This window comes from Mytilus trossulus, chromosome 2, assembly GCF_036588685.1.
Source record: "Mytilus trossulus isolate FHL-02 chromosome 2, PNRI_Mtr1.1.1.hap1, whole genome shotgun sequence".
Lineage (NCBI taxonomy): Eukaryota > Metazoa > Mollusca > Bivalvia > Mytilida > Mytilidae > Mytilus > Mytilus trossulus.
In genome coordinates this window covers 49,984,806-50,008,577 of record NC_086374.1, presented here as the reverse complement: position 1 = coordinate 50,008,577, position 23,772 = coordinate 49,984,806, and the positions used below count along the sequence as shown (strand labels likewise).

At 30.2% G+C, this 23,772-nt stretch overlaps 1 protein-coding gene across 3 annotated transcripts in view; it reads right to left on the bottom strand.

The window, feature by feature from the left end:
- The window catches only part of LOC134707486 (centrosomal protein of 70 kDa-like), a 31,606-nt gene that overhangs the window by 5,664 nt on the left and 2,170 nt on the right, over window positions 1-23,772 (bottom strand). For 2 of the 3 annotated variants that reach the window (XM_063567254.1, XM_063567255.1), the window contains exons 3-18: window positions 22,993-23,092; window positions 21,355-21,481; window positions 20,207-20,303; window positions 19,682-19,855; window positions 19,056-19,141; window positions 17,965-18,033; window positions 17,028-17,115; window positions 16,031-16,119; window positions 15,197-15,274; window positions 14,587-14,698; window positions 13,679-13,777; window positions 11,464-11,625; window positions 9,761-9,901; window positions 7,948-8,119; window positions 6,556-6,670; window positions 4,172-4,251 (exon numbers count right to left, since the gene is read on the bottom strand). In XM_063567254.1, coding sequence (XP_063423324.1) covers window positions 4,172-4,251; window positions 6,556-6,670; window positions 7,948-8,119; window positions 9,761-9,901; window positions 11,464-11,625; window positions 13,679-13,777; window positions 14,587-14,698; window positions 15,197-15,274; window positions 16,031-16,119; window positions 17,028-17,115; window positions 17,965-18,033; window positions 19,056-19,141; window positions 19,682-19,855; window positions 20,207-20,303; window positions 21,355-21,481; window positions 22,993-23,092 — 1,789 coding nt within the window. The remainder of the gene's footprint in view (window positions 1-4,171; window positions 4,252-6,555; window positions 6,671-7,947; window positions 8,120-9,760; window positions 9,902-11,463; window positions 11,626-13,678; window positions 13,778-14,586; window positions 14,699-15,196; window positions 15,275-16,030; window positions 16,120-17,027; window positions 17,116-17,964; window positions 18,034-19,055; window positions 19,142-19,681; window positions 19,856-20,206; window positions 20,304-21,354; window positions 21,482-22,992; window positions 23,093-23,772) is intronic. The other variant, XM_063567256.1, reaches the window with a different exon arrangement.

The following is a 23,772-nucleotide window of genomic DNA, read 5'->3' as shown; positions in this document are numbered from 1 at the left end:
AGTCTGTTGTTATTTATGTATTATTGTCATTTTGTTTATTTTTTTTAGTTACATCTTCTGACATCAGACTCGGACTTCTCTTGAACTGAATTTTAATGTGCGTATTGTTATGCGTTTATTTTTCTACATTGGTTAGAGGTATAGGGGGAGGGTTGAGATCTCACAAACATGTTTAACCCCGCCGCATTTTTGCGCCTGTCCCAAGTCAGGAGCCTCTGGCCTTTGTTAGTCTTGAATTATTTTTATATTAGTTTCTTGTGTACAATTTGGAAATTAGTATGGCGTTCATTATCACTGAACTAGTATATATTTGTTTAGGGGCCAGCTGAAGGACGCCTCCGGGTGCGGGAATTTCTCGCTACATTGAAGACCTGTTGGTGACCTTCTGCTGTTGTTTTTTATTTGGTCGGGTTGTTGTCTCTTTGACACATTCCCCATTTCCATTCTCAATTTTATATAATAAAAAAAACAAAAAAAAACAAATGATTAGGCTAAATGACAATTCAGAATAATAGCTAATCGTTGTCAGAAGTAGATTGATAGTAAGGAGGTTTATCAAGAGATAGTTACAGAAGTACTGTCATTTAGATGTAATTATTATTTTAAAAAATTGACCAAGAACATGTGATCAATGAATTCCTAAATGAAAAAAAACAAAATAGTGTTCCTGTCAGACAATCAATATTAATGTCCAGAGGCGGATTTAGGGGGGCAGGGGGCCCGGGCCCCCCCTTTTTGGGAAAAAATTTGGTTGCTTATATAGGGAATCATTGAAGCCTGACTGAAGCAGGCCCCCTCTTAGGTCAGTCAGTGGGCCACAACTTATGAAAATTCCTGGATCCGCCACTGATGTCTATTAAAGGTTATGAAAAAAATATTACAAATATTGATAATATGATTATATCTGATAGGAATATTATAAACAGCTGGCGTAGCACAATGTTCACTCAATGTTCACTTGTGATCTCTGTTAACATGTTGATTAATAAGACCAATCTAATTTGGATGACATTTAAATATTTCAAAATGTCAAATTAAAAAAATTAGAATTAACCATACCTATAAATAAAACAACATGATTTATCACAGTTGTTTTGGTCAATTTGATGCTACATTAGTATACTACAGTAACATGAACAAATTTTTATTTATGAAGTATTGCGATGTGGAATGCAAAGGTATATAACTAAGTTAATAGTTGTGAACTAGCTAAGGGACAAACAGGTCCTTGTTGATACTGCACTCGAAAAAAGAGAAAATAATGCAGTTAGTAATTGTGGACTAGCTAAGGGACAAATATATCCTTTTTATGCTAAACTCTAAAATAGAGAAAATAATTGATAGCTGAGGAAACACTTTATTAATAACTAGTTTTAACTACAAGTATTTGTAAACTTCCTGTTGACGTTTTTGATAGTTTTTGAAACCAATCCTTCATATAATATAAATCTTGTTAAATATTAAAAATTTACGATTATTGATGTCATAATCTTAAAAGTTTTAATCCTTTCCTGTAAAAGATTAGGATTTAAACAAGCTAAAAGTTTTTAAATATTGTTTCAAAGGTTAATTATTTATTAATGATTAAGTTATTATGATATACGCAGTACATTGGCAACACATGAATGCATTGTTGTTTATATTTATACACATGTTTAAGTTATTACAGTAATTTGTTGCTTAAGTAATATGTGTTGAAGCAAGACTTCACCACTTAGTGTAAGCTATGATGTTGGATAGTAATTAATCTATCTTCACTTATTATTGATTACATGATGTAAATTATTTAGTAGTTACTTTCTTAATGCACATAAACCATAAGAAGTATGTTGGTATTCTCTTTTACCATCTAAAGATTTTAAATAAATAATTCATTTTTAAATTCTCCTGAATATCTGTCATTAAAGCCAATGAACAGTTATTATAACATTAAGAAATCAATCAGTCTTTAAAAGTATAAAGACTAAAACAAAAAAAAAGAATGAAAAACAATGAACATTACTTATACATAGCTTAATTATAATGATGAAGAGCCTGATAATGCCAAAAACATTAATTCACACTTATCATAAGAAACAATTTGAAACATTCACTGCATTTAAGGCTTAAGCAAAACATTTGTAATCCTTATGTAAACAGGATTGTTTTAAAAGTTACTGGGTGGCAAAGAAAACATTTTGCTCCCTGATATGAATAGAAATAAATTCATCATTAATACAAAAATCCTAACACAAAACCTATGTTACAACATAACCATCAAGAATGCATACTAAGATTCTTCTCAAAGTTTAGAAGATCTGTAAGTTAACATTCCAACTCAACTTGAAAAACCTTGATATCTGCAATTTTTATGGTTATTGAACAATCGTGATAAAAAAGAAGAGAACATTCCATAATTTATTTTTGTCAATAAAGATTCAGATAAGATAATACAGTATATATGAAATTAGATTTTTAGTAACATTTCAAAACTTTTTTTGTATTTAGGTAAAAAAGTGTTCATGGCAGATCTTGACAGATTCTGTCAATTTTAATCACAACTGTTCTAGACTATCTTTACAATATATTTTAAGATACTTTTTAGATACTGATGTATTGTTGAAGACTATATATTGACTTTTACATGTCTTATGGTTTTTTTTTATGTGATATGTTTCTGTTTCATTGTACCACACATCTGTGACATCTCTTTAAATAATACAACATCGGTAATAGTTTCTAGACAAACATTCATTATTTTAAATGTATACTATAAATTAATTAAAAAAACATTTATCCTGAAATATTCAGTTATAGTTTTTCTAAACAGCTGTATTAACATGATATTCACTCATGTTTCAACATTCTTACACGTACATGATGATTTAAAAGACAAAACCAGTTTCTATCTGTTTCCTATTCCTCAAAACAGCCTTAATATAAAATAATCCCATTGGTCATGTTTGTGTTGACCAGTGCAATATTTAGGAGGCAGATTTTTACTTTAACTTTGAATTAAGTCAGAAAGATGTCTATTTTTTTTACGAAAACAAATGGTAGTATTATATTATATTATAGATGAACAGTAAAAATCACTCAATAGCTCATTTACACTTTCTTTACAGGATTGAACTGGATTGTATGTCTCTAATAACAAATATCCTTAAGTTTAAAATCAATTCATATCATGTAGGTGAATTGCTTTAGTCTGCAATCCTTCAATAACATCAGGCTTATTCTTGGTAATATGTAAAACTGATTATTCATGACACAATCTCATCAAAAGCTTGATTCTTTATCATTACGTAACTTCAGTTTGATTAATTTTAAATTAAACTATTTAATAAAACTGACAGTATATAATTTTTTCTCCATCAACACAAAATTCTTTAAATGACAAAAGGCCACAAAAGAAACCCAATATTTACGTAAATATTTTTTAAAGATATTGCATACAGTATAAGAACAAATCAAAACACAATAACTAAACTATAACCACTGAACCATGAAAATGAAGTCAAGGTCAGATGACACCTGCCAGTTGGACATGTTCACCTTAAAATCCTTCCATACACTAATTATATTACAGGGATGGATCCAGCCATTTTCAAAAGGGGGTTCCCAACCTAGGATATAGGGGGAGGGGGTCCAACCCGGGAACCCCCTGAATCCACCACTGTATAAGAACTATTGACTATAGTATCTTAGAAATGAACTTGACCTCCTCCACTGATCCAGAATGAGGTATAGGTCAACTGACAACTGTGTCATCATGAGGACCTTGAAGGTACTCACATACCAAATATAGTTATCTTATAACTTATCATAAGAGAGAAATTATTATTACAAAAAATCTGGAACTTTTTTTCCAAGCAGTCGCTGATTCATGAAAATGAGGTCAAGGATAATGGACATGTGACAGACAGAAACTTTTTATCATAAGGCATTTATATACAAAGTATGAAACATCCAGGTCTTACATCTTCTAAAATATTAGGAATGCTGCCACTGCCATTGGGTCACTATCCCTATGTGGAGCTACCTGCAACAAAGTCAAAGACTCGACAAAAAAACTTAGTTTTAAAAGTCAAATAAAATGATAGATCATGATAATAGAACTTTGATAGTATACAATTACCAAATCTAGATGCCACAGTTGTTAGATAAAAATGATCATCAGTAAGCAACTTACCTAATATATCAAACATTTTTCTCATAACTTCTTGGAAAGCTGGGAAAAATGAATTATGCTCTTCCAGTCTTCTTATTACACTGAAATGAAATATGAAAATATAGTTTTTTAATGCATGTGTATTTATGTTCATAATGGATGATAAACATAACATGTTTGAAAATGGGGAAATGAGTACAGAACCTGTACATGTCATGGTTGCAGGATTTAATCTCTGTGTAGAAGACCCATAGGTGGCCATTGGCAGTCTGTTTATTTTAACTCTTTGGTCGGGTTGTTGTCTCTTTTGACACATTCCCCATTTCCGATCTTAATTTTACTTGGAGTTGAAACACAGACAAATAAGCTCTTGCCATTTCATTGATTGAATTAAAAATTTGATAAAAAGAAATTGACATTGTTAGCTCTACAAAAATGTATATCAAATAAGAATGTTAGAAAGCAAAAATTCAATGAACAAACCAACATGTATTTAAAGAGAAAGACTATGTATGCCAGAGAATATAAACTGCCTTGAATTATTATAAACTTTTGATAACAACATGAACTTGGAAGTAGGAGTCAATATCCTCAAAGTCATAACAGAGGGTGTGGATGGAGTTAACAGAAAGAAGAATAATGAATCAAGATTAGAAAAAATGGACCAAAATAAAATAGTGATAAGAGATAAATAGACCAAAAACAATAAAGAATAGAGAATACTTGGGTGCTAAAATAAAACAAATCAAGAATTAATGAAAAAACACATAAAGAATGGATAAATATTGATCAAAATATTAAAGAATTAAAAAAATAGAGAATCTCCATTTAAACCCTCAGTACAATTTCAGGTAAAATAATCAATACAAAACAATTAGTGATGTAGCTCTAGATAGAACTAGATGGAACTTGTAAACTTTAACCATTAGAGATATAACTTATCAACTATAAAAGCTATGATGCATCTAAACAAACATGATCTCTCTGTACTTACAGTTTTTAATGATTCATTTATAGTATTGAAAATTAGATACAAAGCAAAGTATAATTTGTTCATTCAGAAACAATGAATTGGCTGATTTCAAAGCAGAAATAGCTTAATTAGAACTTTTGTAGCTTTGAATACTTTATTTAAATCAAGTTTGTATTTGATTGAATGATTGCTTTTTAATGCCACTTTCAACACTGGTGGGCTTATTCATAGCAGTCAGTTTTTATTGGTGGAGGAAGGACTAGTGCCCAGAGAGAAACACTGACATTCATTCAGTAGGAAATCAGACAATCCTACTCAATTTTGATTGGGGTCGAACGCAACTGCCACATCCAGAACTAGAACTCAAATCCTCAGTGTTGACAGGCTAGTAATGCAGTTGTTTTACTACTTAGACCAGTCAGCCATCAAAGCCCTAGTTTGTATTTTAAAGCAAATAACTACAAACACCACCAAATTAGAAATGCACAAAAAGAAATATGCAATGTATTACAAAACTGGATATGGCCTCAAAATATCTTTCTTTTAAAAATTTCCGATACAGTCGACTCATTATTTCTAAGTCAGAAGAACCAAGGAATTATTTCAAGATAACCATAGTTGGACTTGAACGAAAACCAGAAGTTTGACAGACCAAGGTACACAACACTTGCTTAGGTTGGTAATGCTAAAATAAATCTGGATGAATATGGGAAGGGGATCAATAATCTGGTCTTAGATCGATATATTTGTATGTAATTGTCTTTCATTGTTATAATAACATTGTTCTCGCTTATTAAATTATTTTTTTAACATTTTTTTCATGTGGCTTTTATCGGATACAGTAATTTCCAATCAATCTTAGTGTTATTTTAGTCATTCAAATTGACACAATTGATTAGTTTTTATGTGATTACTGACGGAAGTTGTATTCCCCACTTTTTTCACATCCAAGCTCATTAGTGAATTGCGATTAACTGTTTTTGTAAACATTTTAAATATTTTTTTATAAATTTTACCAATGTATAACTTGTTGTTTGTCATGGTGAAAAAAGATATTCTTAGGTAAACACTCATAAATCAACAGTGGTCATTGACAGGAAATTCAATTACATGCGTATTGACAGATTAACTCTTCAATCCCAAAGGTTATGCTTTTACATGTGTATTATAATGAATTTTGAATGCTTTTGTTAACCTCACGATCATAAACCTAGTTCCACTCAACCAAAATTTCGACTCATCAGAAGTCGAAATACATATATTAATATCAAAGTTTAAGACCACGAGAAAACTTTGACTTATCTTAAATTTCGAGACGAGAGTAAACTGTACTTATAAAACACTATTTTGTAAGAAACTGTCTTAATGAAATCCTTGACTAATGTTAAAGGGACATAATGCCAACCCTGTCCGTGTTAAATATATCACTCACCCCTCTAAATCCTCTGTCTGTAACAGAGCTTTGAGCTGTCTACTTGTTGTGTTGTTATGTTGGCTACATAGACGTCCTACTGTATCTACAATGTCTGAAGATTTACAATCTGTATCTGAAACAAAATATAATATTGGAGTAACCAATTTTTGTCTGTAACATAAAAAATGTGTAAGGGTTCCGCGGAACCCAGTGTCTCGCCTATTTTTGCTGTAAAAATATTCCTCTTGATGATTGTAAGAAGCTTCAGTCCAAGTTTAGTAAAAATCTAGGATAGTTGATGAATCTAATAAATGTTTTGAAAACTTTAACTGCAGACTGCGTGTAATGTTAACTGGAAGAAAATCAAAGTCCATTTACAAGTAAAATACAGAAAAAATGGAGATATCTTTTTACAAAATTTACTTCTGGATACTATCTTATGATCATAAATAAGCTTCTGTCCAAGTTTGGTGCAAACCCAGGATAGTTTAAGAAAGTTATTAAAATTTTAAAAACTTTAACCACAGAGTGAATGAAATGTGTCCCAGCAGAAAAACTAAGTCCATTTAAAAGTAAAATATGGAAAAAAATGATTTATTTTTTTACAAAATTTACTTCTGGATACTATCTTATGATCATAAACAAGCTTCTGTCCAAATTTGGTACAAACCCAGGATAGTTTAAGAAAGTTATTGAAATTCTAAAAACTTTATTCACAGAGTGAATGTTATGTTTCGCGCAGAAAAAACTAAGTCCATTTATAAGTAAAATACGGAAAAAAATGGAATTTTATTTTTACAAAATTTACTTCTGGATACTATCTTATGGTCATAAACAAGCTTCTGTCCAAGTTTGGTAGAAATCCAGTATAGTTTAAGAAAGTTATTACAATTTCAAAAACTTTAACCACAGAGTGAATTTTTGTGGACGCCGACGACGACGGAATGTAGGATCGCTTAGTCTCGCTTTTTCGACTTAAGTCGAAGGCTCGACAATAACCTGTTGACACAGAGATATCTGGAAGGTCATTAGAATGCAAACTATGAAGTGGCCAAATGAATTCTATGCTGAAATAAACTAAAGGAATTCAAAACTTCTGTTAATGGTGCTATACCGAAAGAAGTGATTTCGGGGCCTTTAAAGCGGACTATGTGGTATGGGCTTTGCTCACTGATAAAAGCCCTATGGTGATATAAAGCTGTTAATTTCTATGTCATTTGGTCTCTTGTGAAGAGTTTTCTCATTGGCAATCATACCACATCTTCTTTTTTATATATATTTGATGGTAATTTATTTGATATAAACACAAGGATGAGGATGTTTAAATATCTCTTTCTTTGAAAAACTAAAACATTTACCTGGTACAAAAATTTCAATTTTCTTGTTGTGAATTAAAAAAATAATATTTACCTAAACCTAAAAGGTTTCTGAGAGTATTCAATACATTATGGACTTCTCCTAACTTGCTGTAGATATCATTCATACGAGGGTAAACCCCAGACACTGATGGAACATCAAATAGAGTCTGGAAATGTTTAACAATGCTCTCAAGGACTGAACGAGAGGGATGTTCTTTTCCATCCTGAAACATACAATAGAAATAAATCTCATTCATTTTTTTTCACAATTTTTTTAATGTTTTTATTTCAACTCATATATACTTATTTAGAAACTGGAACAGATATAATTGAGCGTAAAAAGTGATTACATCTAATATTGAAGCGTAATCATTCTTTAAATTAAGTTCATAAATTGCAATAAATTGAAACTTTGTAATATTTTAGAGAATTTTTTTTTTGCTAACTGTAACTTGGTTTTACATGTTAATAATAGTATTTGTTTTGGTTTGCAAGTTAACAGCCCCCAGTAATTTTATTCTTGAACATAAACATCCCTAAATTGTCTTTTCTAAATTAACCAGGTGTTCCGCAGGGTGCAGCTTTATACGATCGCAGAAGTCGAACCCTGAACAGTTGGGGCATGTATGGACACAACATACATGCCCCAATTTTTGACATAATATGAGTTTCTAACACAAAACAAATGTCAAGATCTTACAAATCTATTGCACAATATTGTGCAATTAAAGATTTCTTCTTTTAACTTTTAAAAATTTTGGAATTTGAGTAAATTTGAAAAAACAAAATTGAAAACAGCTACCACCCCCTTTTAGTTTGCAATTAGTACAAAACCTGACATTTCTTTATACATAATATACAAGTAGTGTAAGGGTGGTAAATCCGAAAACATACCCAACATTGTATGTTTTTAAAAATGTTTTAGAATTACTTCCCTTACACTGCCTTTAAATTGTATTAATTGTTTATTGACCAGAAATACCGAGTTTTTCCTCTTTTTGCCCCTGATTCCGAATCATTTTGAGCCATAACCCCCAAAGTCAATACTAACCATCCCTTCATTGTATGGAAATTTGTGGTATAATTTCAGAGAGATTCATAAACTTAAACATAAGTTATTGTTTGAAAACTACAAAATTGATTATTTTGGGCCCCCTTTTTGGCCCCTAATTCCTTAAACTATTGGAACCATAACCTCCAAAATTAATCCCAACCTTCCTTTAGTGGTATTGAACCTTCTTATAAAAAATTATAGAGATCCATACACTTAAACACAATTATTGTCTGTAAACTAGATACATGCTTCTTTTTGGCCCTTTATTCCTACATATTCGAGAAAATTAACCCAAAACTGAATCCCAGCCTTCCCTATGTTATATGGAAACTTGTGGTACAATGTCAGAGAGATCCATACAGTTACACACAAAATATTGTCTTGAAACTAGAAAAATGCTTGTTTTTGGCCCTTAATTCCTAGACTGTTTGTCCAATAACCCCTTAAAATAAATCCCAATATTCTAGTTATAGTATTTAACATTGTGGTACAATTTCAGAACAACTAAAATACTAATACACAATTTTTTGTGCTGAAACTAGATAAATGCTATTCTTGGCCCCTTATTCTTAAACCTTAAGGACTATAACCCTCAAAATCAATCCCAAGCTTCCTTTTGTAACTTTATAAACATTGTGTTAAAATTTCATTGATTTCTATTTACTTATTCAAAAGTTTTTATCCGGAAATAATCCGCCTTTGGACAATGCTGACGCAAATGACAATGACGTGATACCATTATACAACCAAATATTTTTTAATTTTTGCTGTCGTATAAAAAGGATACTTTACAATGTGATGTATATCCTACCTTATCTTTAGAGATACCATCATCATAAACCAGTTTGTCCAGTGCTGTGATGATTTTAGAAACAGATGGTTCACTACCTAATCTGATCTTTAACCAGGGTGCTACCCTGTCTCCAAGTTTGTTTACTGATATTGCTAATTCCTGAAATAATAACAATTAAATATAAATCTTTCCTTTTATGGTCATATTTTTATAATGAAGCTGAATTATCGATCATGCATTCAAAGGGGGATTCATTTCCTTTAACACCCACTGTAAACAATCATAGAATTTTGAAGGGGCACACACTTCCTAAGAATCACAGGATGAAATGGTTCTCAAATTGAGGCTGTCATAAGAGAAGGGATAACACTTTGATCTTAGTATGTGTGAGCCTTAGTTGCAACATTTATGATTTTGATGTTCATAAATTCTTTAAATGGTTGATACATCGGGGAATTTCGCTTCTAATTTATCATTTATTAATAGTCAAAATATAAAATACTTGAAGTAAAGCTAAAATTTTCTATAAGTCACCTCAATATACTGTTTAAGTATTTCATCTTAAATCTTCTTAATCTGTGACTATTTTAGATTAATTTGAATATAGAAATTATTGTAAAGTTTTTATTATCATGCATCATGCGACTGGTGTTTATTGCAATAAAAGAACTTGCATTAGGATTTGTAAAAAGTATATCTGTATGCAGATGGTCCTTATATCACAATAATTAATCTTTCTTTTTTGTCCATTTTTCAAAAGACACATTTATAAATGCCTCCGATAATTGCTGAATTTACAGTAAAATTGACTTGTATATAGAGAATAATACATGGCAAAATCCGTATCATATGTCGTATCATCCCGAGACATCAATATCAGCCCGAGGGCCTTTAGGCCCGAGGGATGATATTGGTCGAGGGTGATACGGCATGTGATACGGATTTTGCCATGTATTATACGCTTTATCATATATTTCAACAGAAGAGTTTTATATTATATGAACTGTTTTCTGATCCATAGCAATGGGTTACCTTCAGTTCTGCTTTTTTCTTGTTTCAAAGCTTTAAAATAACTGCTCAATTATTTATACGAAGCACCTAGGTTACCTTACAATCTGTTGTTTTGAAAATATTTTGTTTATTTTTGTATATATTTGAGTGATTTGTATTTTTTATAGTTGCATTTAGTGTGCCAATTTTTTTTTTGTAAAAACTTGATGTTCGTGACGTCACATACAATATGAAAACTTGATGTTCGTGATGTTACATACCAAATATGACGTCATTCAAAAAAATGACCTATTGTTAGAAAAAAAATTCTTAAGCAAAAAAAACCCCAAAAAACTGACTTTAGTTTAAAAAAAAAAAAAAAGGTATGCGATACGGATTTTACCATGCGATACGGGGTATGCAATACGGGTTTAGCCATGCGATACGGGGTATGCGATACAGGTTAGGTGATACAGACTGGAAAAAAGAACCTTTATTAAATATACAAAATAGCTGTATTTTGTACTAAATATATGATAAAAAAGAATATTAAAGTGATCTATAATTAACCATGTCAATATACAACAAAAAGTCACAGAACTGGTGAAATCACCAGACATATGGAAAGAATTGAAATATGATTTGGCAGACCTGCATCTTTTTTATCAGTCAGGACAGTTGTACCAACAGTGTTTGGCACAGAGGGATCTATTACCAATCATGTTAATTACCTGTAATGAATCTTGGTCATCCTTCCAGCTCTGTATGGTGGCCATGGCTAACTGTAAACTTTTAGAACTTAGATTATTCTTCTTCCTTGAAGGACTTTTAGATCTGCCTTTACTTGTATTTATGTCATCTTCATTTACCATTTCTGTTACATTCCTACAGAACTTTAGAATTGAGATTGTAGAATTAGTATTAAATAGCTGTTATAGGTAGCAATGTCAAGGTGGGTTGATTTTCAATATTTTAACTGGTATTTAAACAATCTTATTATCATGAAAAGGGACTCTAAAACTATAATAAACACTTGAAGTCAAGCTATCACATCAAAGGGCTAATACCCAAATATATTTTAACCCAAAACTTAACTAAAGCCATTCATGAGTGAAAAAAGACACCTTAATACATTGTGCCCTTCATCTCATACTAGTGTGCATCAACTGTCAAAAAGTGAAACGATAACCATTCTCCCAAATATTTTGAGCCTCTGTTGCAATTCTACAGCAAAAAATTCATTTTTTTTTATCAAGGAATTAAGTAGGTTAGCTAACTTAAAAGTAATTTCACATGACATCTTAAGATTTCAAACACATTGTAAATGGACTTCACTTTTGAAGTCTAAATGAGTTACTTCCCATTTTTTTTACTAGATGAAGAAGTATTAAAGACCCTTCTATCAATAATTGTTATTTTCTTCACACAAATAAAAAGAAGATGTACTGAAAAATATTTGAGAAATCTTCCACTTTATTACAATGGTGCACATGTTGAAATGTCTGCTTTACGGATCTGTTTGTCTGGTCATGATTTGTTTTTTGTTGAAAATCTTTTAAGATAAAGGTTTTATTTCACTTAACATATATTCACCTAACAAAATTATTTAACCTATTGATTATAGAAACATATCTAACCACATTGACAAATAAACCCTGAAAGTGAGGTCTAAAGTCAGGAAGGCAATTGAGATAATTTCTAAGCCTGCTGGCATTATGAGTTTATATAAGAAGTATATTAAACCTGAAGAACACTTTTATTGTCAAATTTCTAGGACACTGTTGCCATTAATAACTTTGAACTATTGGTCTGACTAAAATCATTTAAAATGTATTAATCATGCCATAAATTATCATCTTGATATTAATAACAGTCCTAAGGTAATAATATAAATTATCACGCTATCAAAATAATCAACAGGTAGATTACTATTTTATAGGTTATCAAATTAACATCACAATCAAACTATCTACTAACGTCATTACCCTACTTTTATTGGGATATATACCCTGGAAAGCTTTTTTTATTAAACTTTTTTTCTCACCACCTTTTGAAATAAGTGGCTTTACAGGTTATTGGTCTTCTAACTTGTTCATTTTCTGTTTTAAAATGTCAGTTTAGTACTCACATCATCTTTCAGGAGGTATGACATTGATCTTATAAAATAATTATCACGTAATTGATCTTTGATTATCATGTTCATATATTGACTATTTTGTGGAGAGTAACCATTTACATAAAATTCCAAATCCAATGAAGGGATATTTAGCTTCATATTAATCCATAAACTACCTTACAACAAAGCTATACAATGTTCTGTATTCACCGTTGGTGGTAGTTTAGATTTCTGAATTAATCCTACTTAGTTTGACAGTCAAATACAAGTCCGATTCCCAATTTTGGACCTTTAATCCAGTAAAAAGCTTAATGAAAGGCAGGAAAACGTTGATCTAACTGATTTGAAGGCAGTACATTCCTAGATAGCTTGCTGTCAAAATTTTCAAATGGATTCTTTAGAGTCTTCAGTCAAAACTTATGTCAAGAATATTACACCTGGGAATATGTTTAATGCTGTCAGATGGAAACAGGGTTATTCTTTAATGCATTACCAAAAAGATACTTGGTCACCAGGTGAAGCTTGCAAAAAAAGGAGAATTCCAATCTTATTAGCTATTTTATCCTATAAATAATAGTATCACAAATTATGTCATATTCTACTATTTAGATATATCCTTTTAAAGACCCAAGTTTTTGTCAGTCAATTTAGACATGGTTTACCTATAGATTTCCAACAATTTATATTCTTGAAAACTGGCAATAAAAATAGTTTAAGCTTTGCATCCATTTCATATAGACCTGTTTAATAAAAGGACGCCCTGAAAAGTTCTACAGATTGAAAAGTTTAAATATATCTTTATCGATATCTAAAACCAAGCCTTCACTAACCTGTTCGAATTGTAATGCAGTCTCAAGTCTTTCATTAAATTTCTGTACACGAGGTGTCACATTTTCAAGATCATCTGTGTCTAATTCTGTAGCAACATCCTACAATGGAAGTATATAAAAATTCCTATCTCAAAATTGATAAAACTTTTGATTATCAGTTGATAAGACAATTGGGCACACTTTCCTTCCTTTAAACCCACCCTTTAACCCTTTTCTTCATTGAATATTTTTTATTGCATACTTGATTCACATAGAATTTTTCAATAAAATTTTGATAATATGCTTACAAGTATTAATGCATTGCGAAAAACAAATATTTCATCAAATAAATTTAATTCAGGTATTCTTATGATATTCCTTTTCATATTGGATACAAATTTTATTTAGTTTACTCCAGACACTTTCTAGTCAAAGCGTTTCAACTGAGGTACTACACAGGCGTCAAAAGGCGTCATTATGGAGTAAAGGGGGTGGCGTCAAAAGGCGTCATTATGGAGTAAAGGGGGTGGCGTTAAAAGGCGTCACTGGAGGAAAGGGTTAAACTTAAGTTAATAGTAACTTTCAGACTAAAGTTTGAGTACAAAGTGTACAAGCTTCCGCAATTTTTCACATAAGTATGTTAGTATGCCATTAAGATTGATATAAAAAACTTTTGCAAATAACTTCCATTTTACTTTAGAGATAGAACCACAAGACATAATCCAGTTTTTTAAAAACACAAATGCAATCCGATATAACAAATTCAGTGATGAAATCCTTCAAAATGGATTGGTATTTTAGAAAACAAACCTTTGATAAACTAGAAATTCTAAAGAGCTTCGATTTTTTTATGAATTAAAGCAACATGAAACAAGTGAGCACTTTGTTGCCAAATAAAGACTTGTATTGCAAAGAGAGTTAACTCTTACCCTAAGGTACTGTCTACATAAATCTAGTGGTAAGTATTCTAAATCATCTAACTTTGTACTGTATTTTTTCCTCTGTCTAAATGGATCCTTCTTATCATTTTCTCCAGGTATGCTGTAAACAGAAATCAAAAAGTCTATCACAATTCTGTCTTGATACTTTATTTACTAACTTAGCATCAACAGCAGACATAGACATGGAAAACTGGCAATGCACATGGTTTAAACTGGTGTGTGCAAGGATAAAATTAAAGACATGCAGTTTTTCAAAATATGATTTAGTAAAAATTGCAACATGGAAAATATAGAAAATTGTATTAGAACTTTTTAAAACATTCAAAGAGAAATTTCCCTCTTGGAAGGATACCTTAGTTTCTTCTATTCATTTTTTCCTACATAAGAAACAAAAGATTTTAATAAGAACGTCTATTCATTCATGTCCTGTACAAATAAATTCCATAATTTGATGTTTAAATGAATAACAATGAATCTACTATAGATTTTACAGCTGATGAAATCAATTATTGGTCTTACTTATCAATAGAAATTAGTTCAAAAGAACACTTTTTTTGTTGACATTTATTTGAATATTGTTTACATGTATTAAACTTACCTTATATTGTGTACAGCTAATAATTTCTCTAATTTTTTCACTCTTTGTTGAATGACTCTGTAGTCTGTAATCTCTGGCCTACAATTTTATAAGGAACTTGATATTAAGGGTTACTTTTCAAGTTTAGTATCATTCTTTTATGGTTTCCTACAACTTTTTTTAAACAGATTGTCTGTACAATAGTTTATAATGACCAGATTTACTGTATGTTGAGGACAATGATTATGAGCATGTCCAATAGTCCTTATCAAGTTGCAGATCAATAACATTAAAAAGCAAAAACTTGGTATAGCAGACAAATGATATTTTTAAATAAAACAAGAAAGAGAAATAAAATTTGACATCATCTGACAACATTTATTTTATATTATAAATTTTAAAACAAACTAGTATATAACTGAACATAATTTTCTCTTGTTAAGTATTTAGTAAGAAGCGAAATTCAAAATCCTATATAGAGTTCTAATCATGACGACTGGATACCACTTTTACTTCATTGACCCAAAATATGAAGCAGAGGATAACTGCTGTATGCAATATAGACAACATAACCATTGGTATCCACAGTCAAAATATAAAGAACTTAAATCTGTATAATTCTGAAATATCAATTTTTATGTGGCATATTTTGCCACTTCTCCTGAGTATTTAGATTTGTACTTATGTCAGGAAGCCAAAGGGAGGCTACTCCAGAAACATATATTTTTCATACAGAAATAAGTACCAAATTTATGTTTTTATCAATCTTGTTAAGCAATATTATCCAATAAGGTAATAATGTGTATTTGAAACTCAGAATTGCCGCTAAAAATGTCCTGACAAACCTTAACTTACCTAGATCCCATTTCTAATTTGACTAAGTCCTTTTCATCTTGCAATTTCTTAACTTTATCATTTGCCTTGGACAACTGTTTCTCATAAGACTGAAAAGTAAAAAAGAGTGAAAAAGATAGACAATGATGAAGCTAGTTTAATAACTATATTTGATTACAGTTACTAATTCAGTTAATGCTCGTTTGACAACTGAAAATTTAAAATTAAATACGCATATGAAATAAGTTAAACTATGAGCTTATGCTCACTGATGATGCCCCAGCCAAAATACTTGATGTTGTTGTGACAGGAAGTTGCTGATTGATGAATCTCAAAGAGCATCACATGGTATAGCTGACTTATATAAACCATGAAACCAAATTTCAAAAATCCTTGTAATACAGTTCCCTGAGAAAAATGTGGAGAAAATTTTCAACTTGGATGTCATGTTTAAACGGATGCAAGTGTTCAGTTAACAGGAAGTTGTCAAGCAATGAATTTGAAAATGCATCACACAGTATAGCTGACTGACTTTATATAAACTTTGAAACCAAATTACAGAAATCTTTAAAATGTAGTTCCTGAGAAAAATGTCACTAAAATCTTCAACTTGGATATCATGTGTAAAATGATGCAAGTGTTCAGTAAACACGAAGTTGTTGAGTGATGAATCTGAAAACACATCACACAGTATAGCTGACTTATAAATACCCTGAAACCAAATTTCAGAAATCCTTGTAATGTAGTTCCTGAGAAAGATGTGACAAAAAAAATTCATGGGACAGATGGATGGACAGATGGATTGACTGACAGATTTTTTTAAGTGGGGGTATAAATAATATAATAGTAAATCTAATCATTAAGTTCTCCAATAATAATAACGTTTGCAATTTATGACTTTTCTTTAATTTCCCTTCATTTGAATATTTCTCATAGACTCCTAGTCATGGTACAAAACTAATCTGCAAATAGCAGAGTACAAAACCAGATAAATTTGTTTTATCATTTATAGCCTTACCCTAATAAGAGACTTCATATTAGATGAAACTCCAGCTTCATGTACAGAATCCTCCTCATAGGTCCTGTTGTCTGTAACCTCATCTGACCTAAATATTGGTATAAAAATAATTTACATATGTTTCTTTGATGTAATTTCTAATAGTAGCATAGGGTTTCTCAACAATTTCAAATTATGCTTTCTGCTTGAGGATTTGAAACATTGCAATTGAGATTATCTCCTTAAATCTTAATAGTTTTTAATGTCTATCTTCACCAAACAAATTTGCAGCCTTTTGACCATTTTCATAATTCATTTTTTAAAACTTAGTGACAGATGAACCAAAGAATAATTCATGCAAACATAAGATAGTTAAAGTCTATAAAAATGCTTTGTTTATGACAGGAAGAGACATAGCAGCAGTTAAGAGCACCTCTTATATTTGTTTAAGGGAAAATAAAACTAAGTTAAGCAATAACCATACCATTTTACAAGCTATGTCATTTGTTTTCTCATTTAAAACATGTTTTAGAAAAAAACCCAGAAATAACTGTTTTATGTAAGCAAGATGTATAACAGGATCAAACAGACAACTACCAGATGAAAGAGCAATTAATGCTTAATATAATGATATAGTCTTTTCAACTATAAAATTAACTTTATTCTTTGTTGAAATTTCAGTAAAAATCTATCCAGTTTTGAAGTCTAACAGGGTTGCCTCAATTTGGCCCTTAACTTTTTACTGAACTTGTGCATTAAGCTGTTTATATAATCTGTATCTGGAAATATTTCTGGACATGCTATATACAACTTACATCAAAAGCAATATGATGAACTTGATATGTGCAACCAATATCAAACACAACATTGTAACATACTTTAACTTTAATTATCAAAATGTATAAAGAAATCAATATGCTACAATATGTAAGAATATAAGCAAAGCTAAAAACCTTACTTATAAAAGTCTAGCTCTTTTTGCATACTACTAATCTGTTTTTCATAAGCATCAATTATATCTAGCAACCTGGAAAAAAATAACAGCACACAAAAGTAACATAATGTTATTTCAGACATAAAGCAGTATAGCTATTCAAAACAATTGAAATGGTCTTTAAAACCTATGAAGAATATGGAGCTGAATAAAGCAAAGCTGATAAATCAATATATATAAACTCATAAATGAGTGTCTGGATGAGGGTCCTTTGTTTCTTTATTCTTTTACTTTTTACACCATTTTGCATCATTTTTTATTATTTGCCTATTATTCTCTATTCTAAAAATATTTTAACACCCAAATAATCTTTATTCTCTATTTTGTTTGTCTGTTTTTCTCTGTTCTTTATTTTTTGCCCTAGAATTTGCATTTTTTTCTCACTTTTGAAGTTTTCTCAATTCTGAAAACTCCATCCAGACCCTCGTAAATACCACTATCTTCACTAAATTTTTTCACATTTCTGATTTCAACAAATGCTAATAAGATATTCAAACATTAAGGTACTTCTGCTAAAATTATTTCAAACAAGTGCCTGTGCCTGTTAGCTGTAACATGTCAAATTCTGGGAACGTAATATTTATTTGTTTATTATACATTAGCATTATAGGGAAATAGATATCATAAATTGGGCAAAACTTTTAAAACTTCATAACAAATATGGGAATTTGTGTAGAAGTATGATAGCAAATAAAATAAAAAGAACAAAAGGTATCATTATTTGTTTTCATAGAATTCATTGTTTTCTTTTATATTTTATAAGACTTCTCTACTGCCTAATTCTAAAATCGCAATATGATGGGGGAAAAACATGTAAAGAATATGAAAATAACAGAAAAAATCTTATACTTTGAAAATAGTATTTAAAATATTTAATTTTGTTGTAAATTTGAAGTTCCAGTACCCCTTATTTTAGCAAACAATTAAATCAAAGAAGATTTTAAAACATTTTCAATCTGTGATATCAAAAAACTTATCTAGCTTAAAAACTAATAGCAAAATTAACAATCCAGACACTAATCAACTGCAATTCCATAAAATCACTCTGTTCATACTTTTCATCCATGGTATTGTGAGCTCTTGCAGTTCTCTTTTTAAATTCTTGGAAAATTTGATTCTGTCTTTCAGTACGTTTTTCTTCCTGAAAAAAAGATTAATCATTGAGTTAAATAATGCCATGACTACAAAGATAAATTCAAGTTATACATCGAGTACCCGTTGTGTAATCTGTAACTTACAATGCATCACTTGCTAGCATGCATATAAAGTTTGAAAAAGATATGATTTTATTCATTGGAGGGGTATAATTTAAAAATGTTAAAATTAAAAAATATTCACACAAATATATACTTTCTATTGACTGCAAAAAAAAGTTTTTGGAAGCACTTGTGAATTTTGAACATTTAGCTAAAATAAAGTAAACAACTTTCAAATTTATCTTGTTACAAACACAACCATAACAAAAATATTTTAAGATTTATTTTTGTTCAGTTATTTCCCATTGAACAGAATTTTTTTTTATCCTTATTTGCTTTAAATTGTTTGATTCTAAATTACATATTTCATGAACTGTCCGATATAACTTTAAATAATTGCATAAAAAATAAAAAATATGAGACAACATCTGGTATTTATATTGCAGATGACATATAATATCATTATATCTCAATTGTGTTCTAACCTCACTGGCCATTTTGCCCAGTTTATGTTTTAATCTCTCGAGTTCTTTTTCCTGGTTGTCACATTTCTGTTGAAGAAATTTACATTTTTGATGCATTGATTTCTTTGTATTCTTTAATTTTTCTTCTTCCTCTTCAAAGATAGATGACTTCATATCTTGGTCTTTTTCAAGTTCCTGTAAACAAAACAAAATTGAAAAACATTAATTTCCAATATTTACCATTTTTTACAATTTATATGTTTCCCTAATCAATGAATTATGAATACATTGCAATATCATTGAAAACATATACTGAAAAACAATTACTTTATCAGGTAACTCGTGTGAGATTGATAATAGAGAAAATAAAAGGATAGCAATTTTATTTTCAAATGTCAACTCAATTTTACTCAATAATCATTCAAACTAAGATACAGCCCAAGCAATTATCATCGATGTGAAATAGCCTATTTGTGCTGATGCAACGTAAAGCAATCACCAATCAATCAATCAGTAATTATCAAAATCAATCAAGCATGAACTTACCTCTACTCTATTTCTAGAACTTTCCAGTAAAACTTTTAATTCTTTCATACGACCATGGTATTTTTCCATCAAATCCGTTTGCTTTGTCAAATCCTCCCTAAAAAAATCAATTATTTCTTATCTCAGTTAAGTTGCATTTAATATCTTATCACAATATTACAAATTAAAAAGCAATTATGAATCAATCTAAAAAATTAAACTTAGGAAATCTTCAAGTGAAATCAAAGATAATTTTAGACTAATTGATCAATAACCCTTTACAAGACTAAATATTTTCTTATTTCAAGTATCCAATTCAAATCACATATTTATCTCTTCTAATTTTTTCTACACTTGATTTGATAATATATATATATAAACATTTCCAACCTACACTGAAAATTAACTTAAAAGTAAATAATTTTCCACTGATTTAGAGTTTGTTGTCTCCCCTTGAATGAAATAATTAAAAAACTAAATTTCGACACCACTTTTGAAAAGTAAAACATGTAGGGAAAACTGTCTTGTGGAATGGAAGTTTTTTTATGGTACAATCATACTTGATATCATACTAGTATATATATTTGCTTAGGAGCCAGCTGAAGGACTTCTCCGGGTGCAGGAATTTCTCGCTGTATTGAAGACCTGTTGATGACCTTCTGCTGTTATCTGTTCTATGGTTGGGTTGTTGTCTCTTTGACACATTCCCAATTTCCATTCTCAATTTTATTGATTTGTTTATTAGATATAATGATTTATTATGGTAGATATCATGTGTGTTCTTTGTCTTTTGGTAGGGTTGTTTATTTATCTCTTTGACACATTCCCCATTTCCATTCTTGATTTTATTTTTCAGTGGTCAATGTTTTGACATATTTATACTAGAATTGGTTTATTATCAAATCTTGTAGGAGATATTATGAGTGTTCAATAGTGATAAATTCTTTGACTGCAATCTTTGTTTATTTGGCTAGATATGATATGATTTTGTAGGAGATATTATGTGTGTTCTACAGTTACAATTATATTTAATGACATTAATCATACTTGGCTCTCATACAACATTTTCTTACATAAATATCTATTGATTTGGTTAGATATAATGATACTTAAGGTAGATATCGCCTGTATTTCTACAGCAACAATTTTAAATTATGACACATCCATACTTAATTTGGTTATTAGATAAGATGAGATCTTGTAGGAGATTCTGCCTGTGATCACAGTCAACCATTAATGAGATGAAGTTTTCCCTCACTGTCTGGCTCATAGGTAGGTCCATACATATTGTTCTGCCTATAAAATAATTATAATAATCCATGTATACAAAGTATTACATACATTTACACAATTGAGAGAATTTTTGGAAAATTAATTACAGTATGATTTAATTTATTTGGTCAAGAAAGGAAACAAAATTTATTTAATTTATAAATCAAAGTTACATCAAGATGAAATATTTTCTTTACAGAAGAAAATAAAAATGGCCCCATTGCAATTCCAGAGGTGATTGTCTCCCTTTGATGAGATTTTGGCTGAGAAACACCCTATTGTATGAGGCTTAAATGTCTCGCCTTCTTTACTTTATTTAATTATGTTGATAGTCCTAAATATATTGCTTTATTGCAACTGTCACATAAACTTAACATAAACCAAAACATGAGTGCACACACTGAAATGTCTCGCCTTCTTTACTAATCATTGATATTAAATTGATAATCCTAAATATAAATCTTTATTACAACTGTCACATAAACTTGAACATTAACCAAGAAAACTAAACATTAACCAATGAACCATGAAAATGAGGTCAAGGTCGGAAGAACCACGACAGGCAGGCATGTACAGCTAACAATTTGTCCATCCAACAAATATAGTTGACCTATTGCTTATAGTTTAAGAAAAACAGACCAAAACACCAAAGATTAACACTGATCAATGAACCGTGAAAATGAGGTCAAGTTAAAATAAAACCTGTGCGACTGACATATAGATCATAAAATATCTCCATTCACCAAAATTTGACCTTTTGCATATAGTATCAAAATAAAAGACAAAAACTGAAAAACTTAACTTTGACCAATGAACAATGAAAATGAGGTCAAGGTCAGATGACACCTTCAAGCTAGACATCTTCACCTTACAATCATTCCATACACCAAATATTGTAGACCTATTGCATACAGTATAAGCAAAACAGATCAAAACACAAAAACTAAACTACAACCACTGACCCATGAAATTGAGGTTGAGGTCAGATGACACCTGCCAATTGGAAAAGTACACATTACAGTCCTTCTATTTTAAATTCAATTTAAACTTCATTACACTGAATATACTAGACCTATTGCTTATAGTATCTGCGATATGGACTTGACCACCAAAACTTAACCTTGTTCACAGATCCAAGAAATAAGGTTTAGGTCAAGTGAAAACTGTCTGACGGGCATGAGGACCTTGCAGGGTACGCACATACCAAATATAGTTATCCTTTAACTTACAATTTAACATTACAATAAATCTTAACTTTTTATTCAAGTAGTCACTGAACCATGAAAATGAGGTGAAGGACATTGGACATGTGCCTGACAGAAACTTCGTAACATGAGGCGTCCACATACAAAGTATGAAGCATCCATGTCTTTCAACTTCTAAAATATAAAGCTTTTTAAAAGTTAGCTAATGCTGCAGCCTCTGATGGAACACTATCCCTATGTTGAGCTTTCTGCGACAAAAGTCACAGGCTCAACAAAAACCATTGATATTCTATAAATACAATTATTAATAATATAGGACTCTTATTTTACCAGATAACAATGTAACGTCAGATGGGTGGAGAATTTTAACTATTGGCAGTCCATGCTTTTTTAACTCTTTATTGATATCTTGCCATTCTTCTACTTCAACCTGAAAGAAAATATGATTATATGATGATTATATTTATAAGCTGTTTAGCATTACAAATGTGTTTGGTTTGCAATTACCTAAAATTCACCTTATTATTTCTGAAGAAGATATATAAATTTAATATAAAATTATTTATAAGTTTTGATGGACCTTGAATTCAAATGAGAAAAAGGGGGGATATAAATGATCTGTACTATAAATAAATATCTTGAGATTAAAAAAAATGTGTTTGTTCAAAGGTTCATTTTGGACCCACATTTTTGCATATGAAAAAAATCTTAAGATTGCAAAATAAAGTCATAATAACTCAAATGTTCAACACCTTAATGGATAGCTTTAATACATTACTAATCACAGTATAAATCAAAGTGGCCCTTTCAAGAAGTACACATCAGATTGGCCAAATTATAGTGAAATGTTTGTGTATTACAGCTGTTGTTATCATACAGTAACCATTGAAATGTCATTGCTAATAAGGCAGGTAAATATATATGCCAATACCTTGAAGTCATACACATTGCAATAAACATTATAAGAACTTACATGTAATGTACATGTATAAGATTTTTTGGTGCGAAGAACTGTGGGTGTTCAAGGCCAAAAAAAATTCAGAAGGAAATATAAAAATATTTTCTGAAAGATTTATACTTACTTTCAATTTAATTATACTATGCAATAAA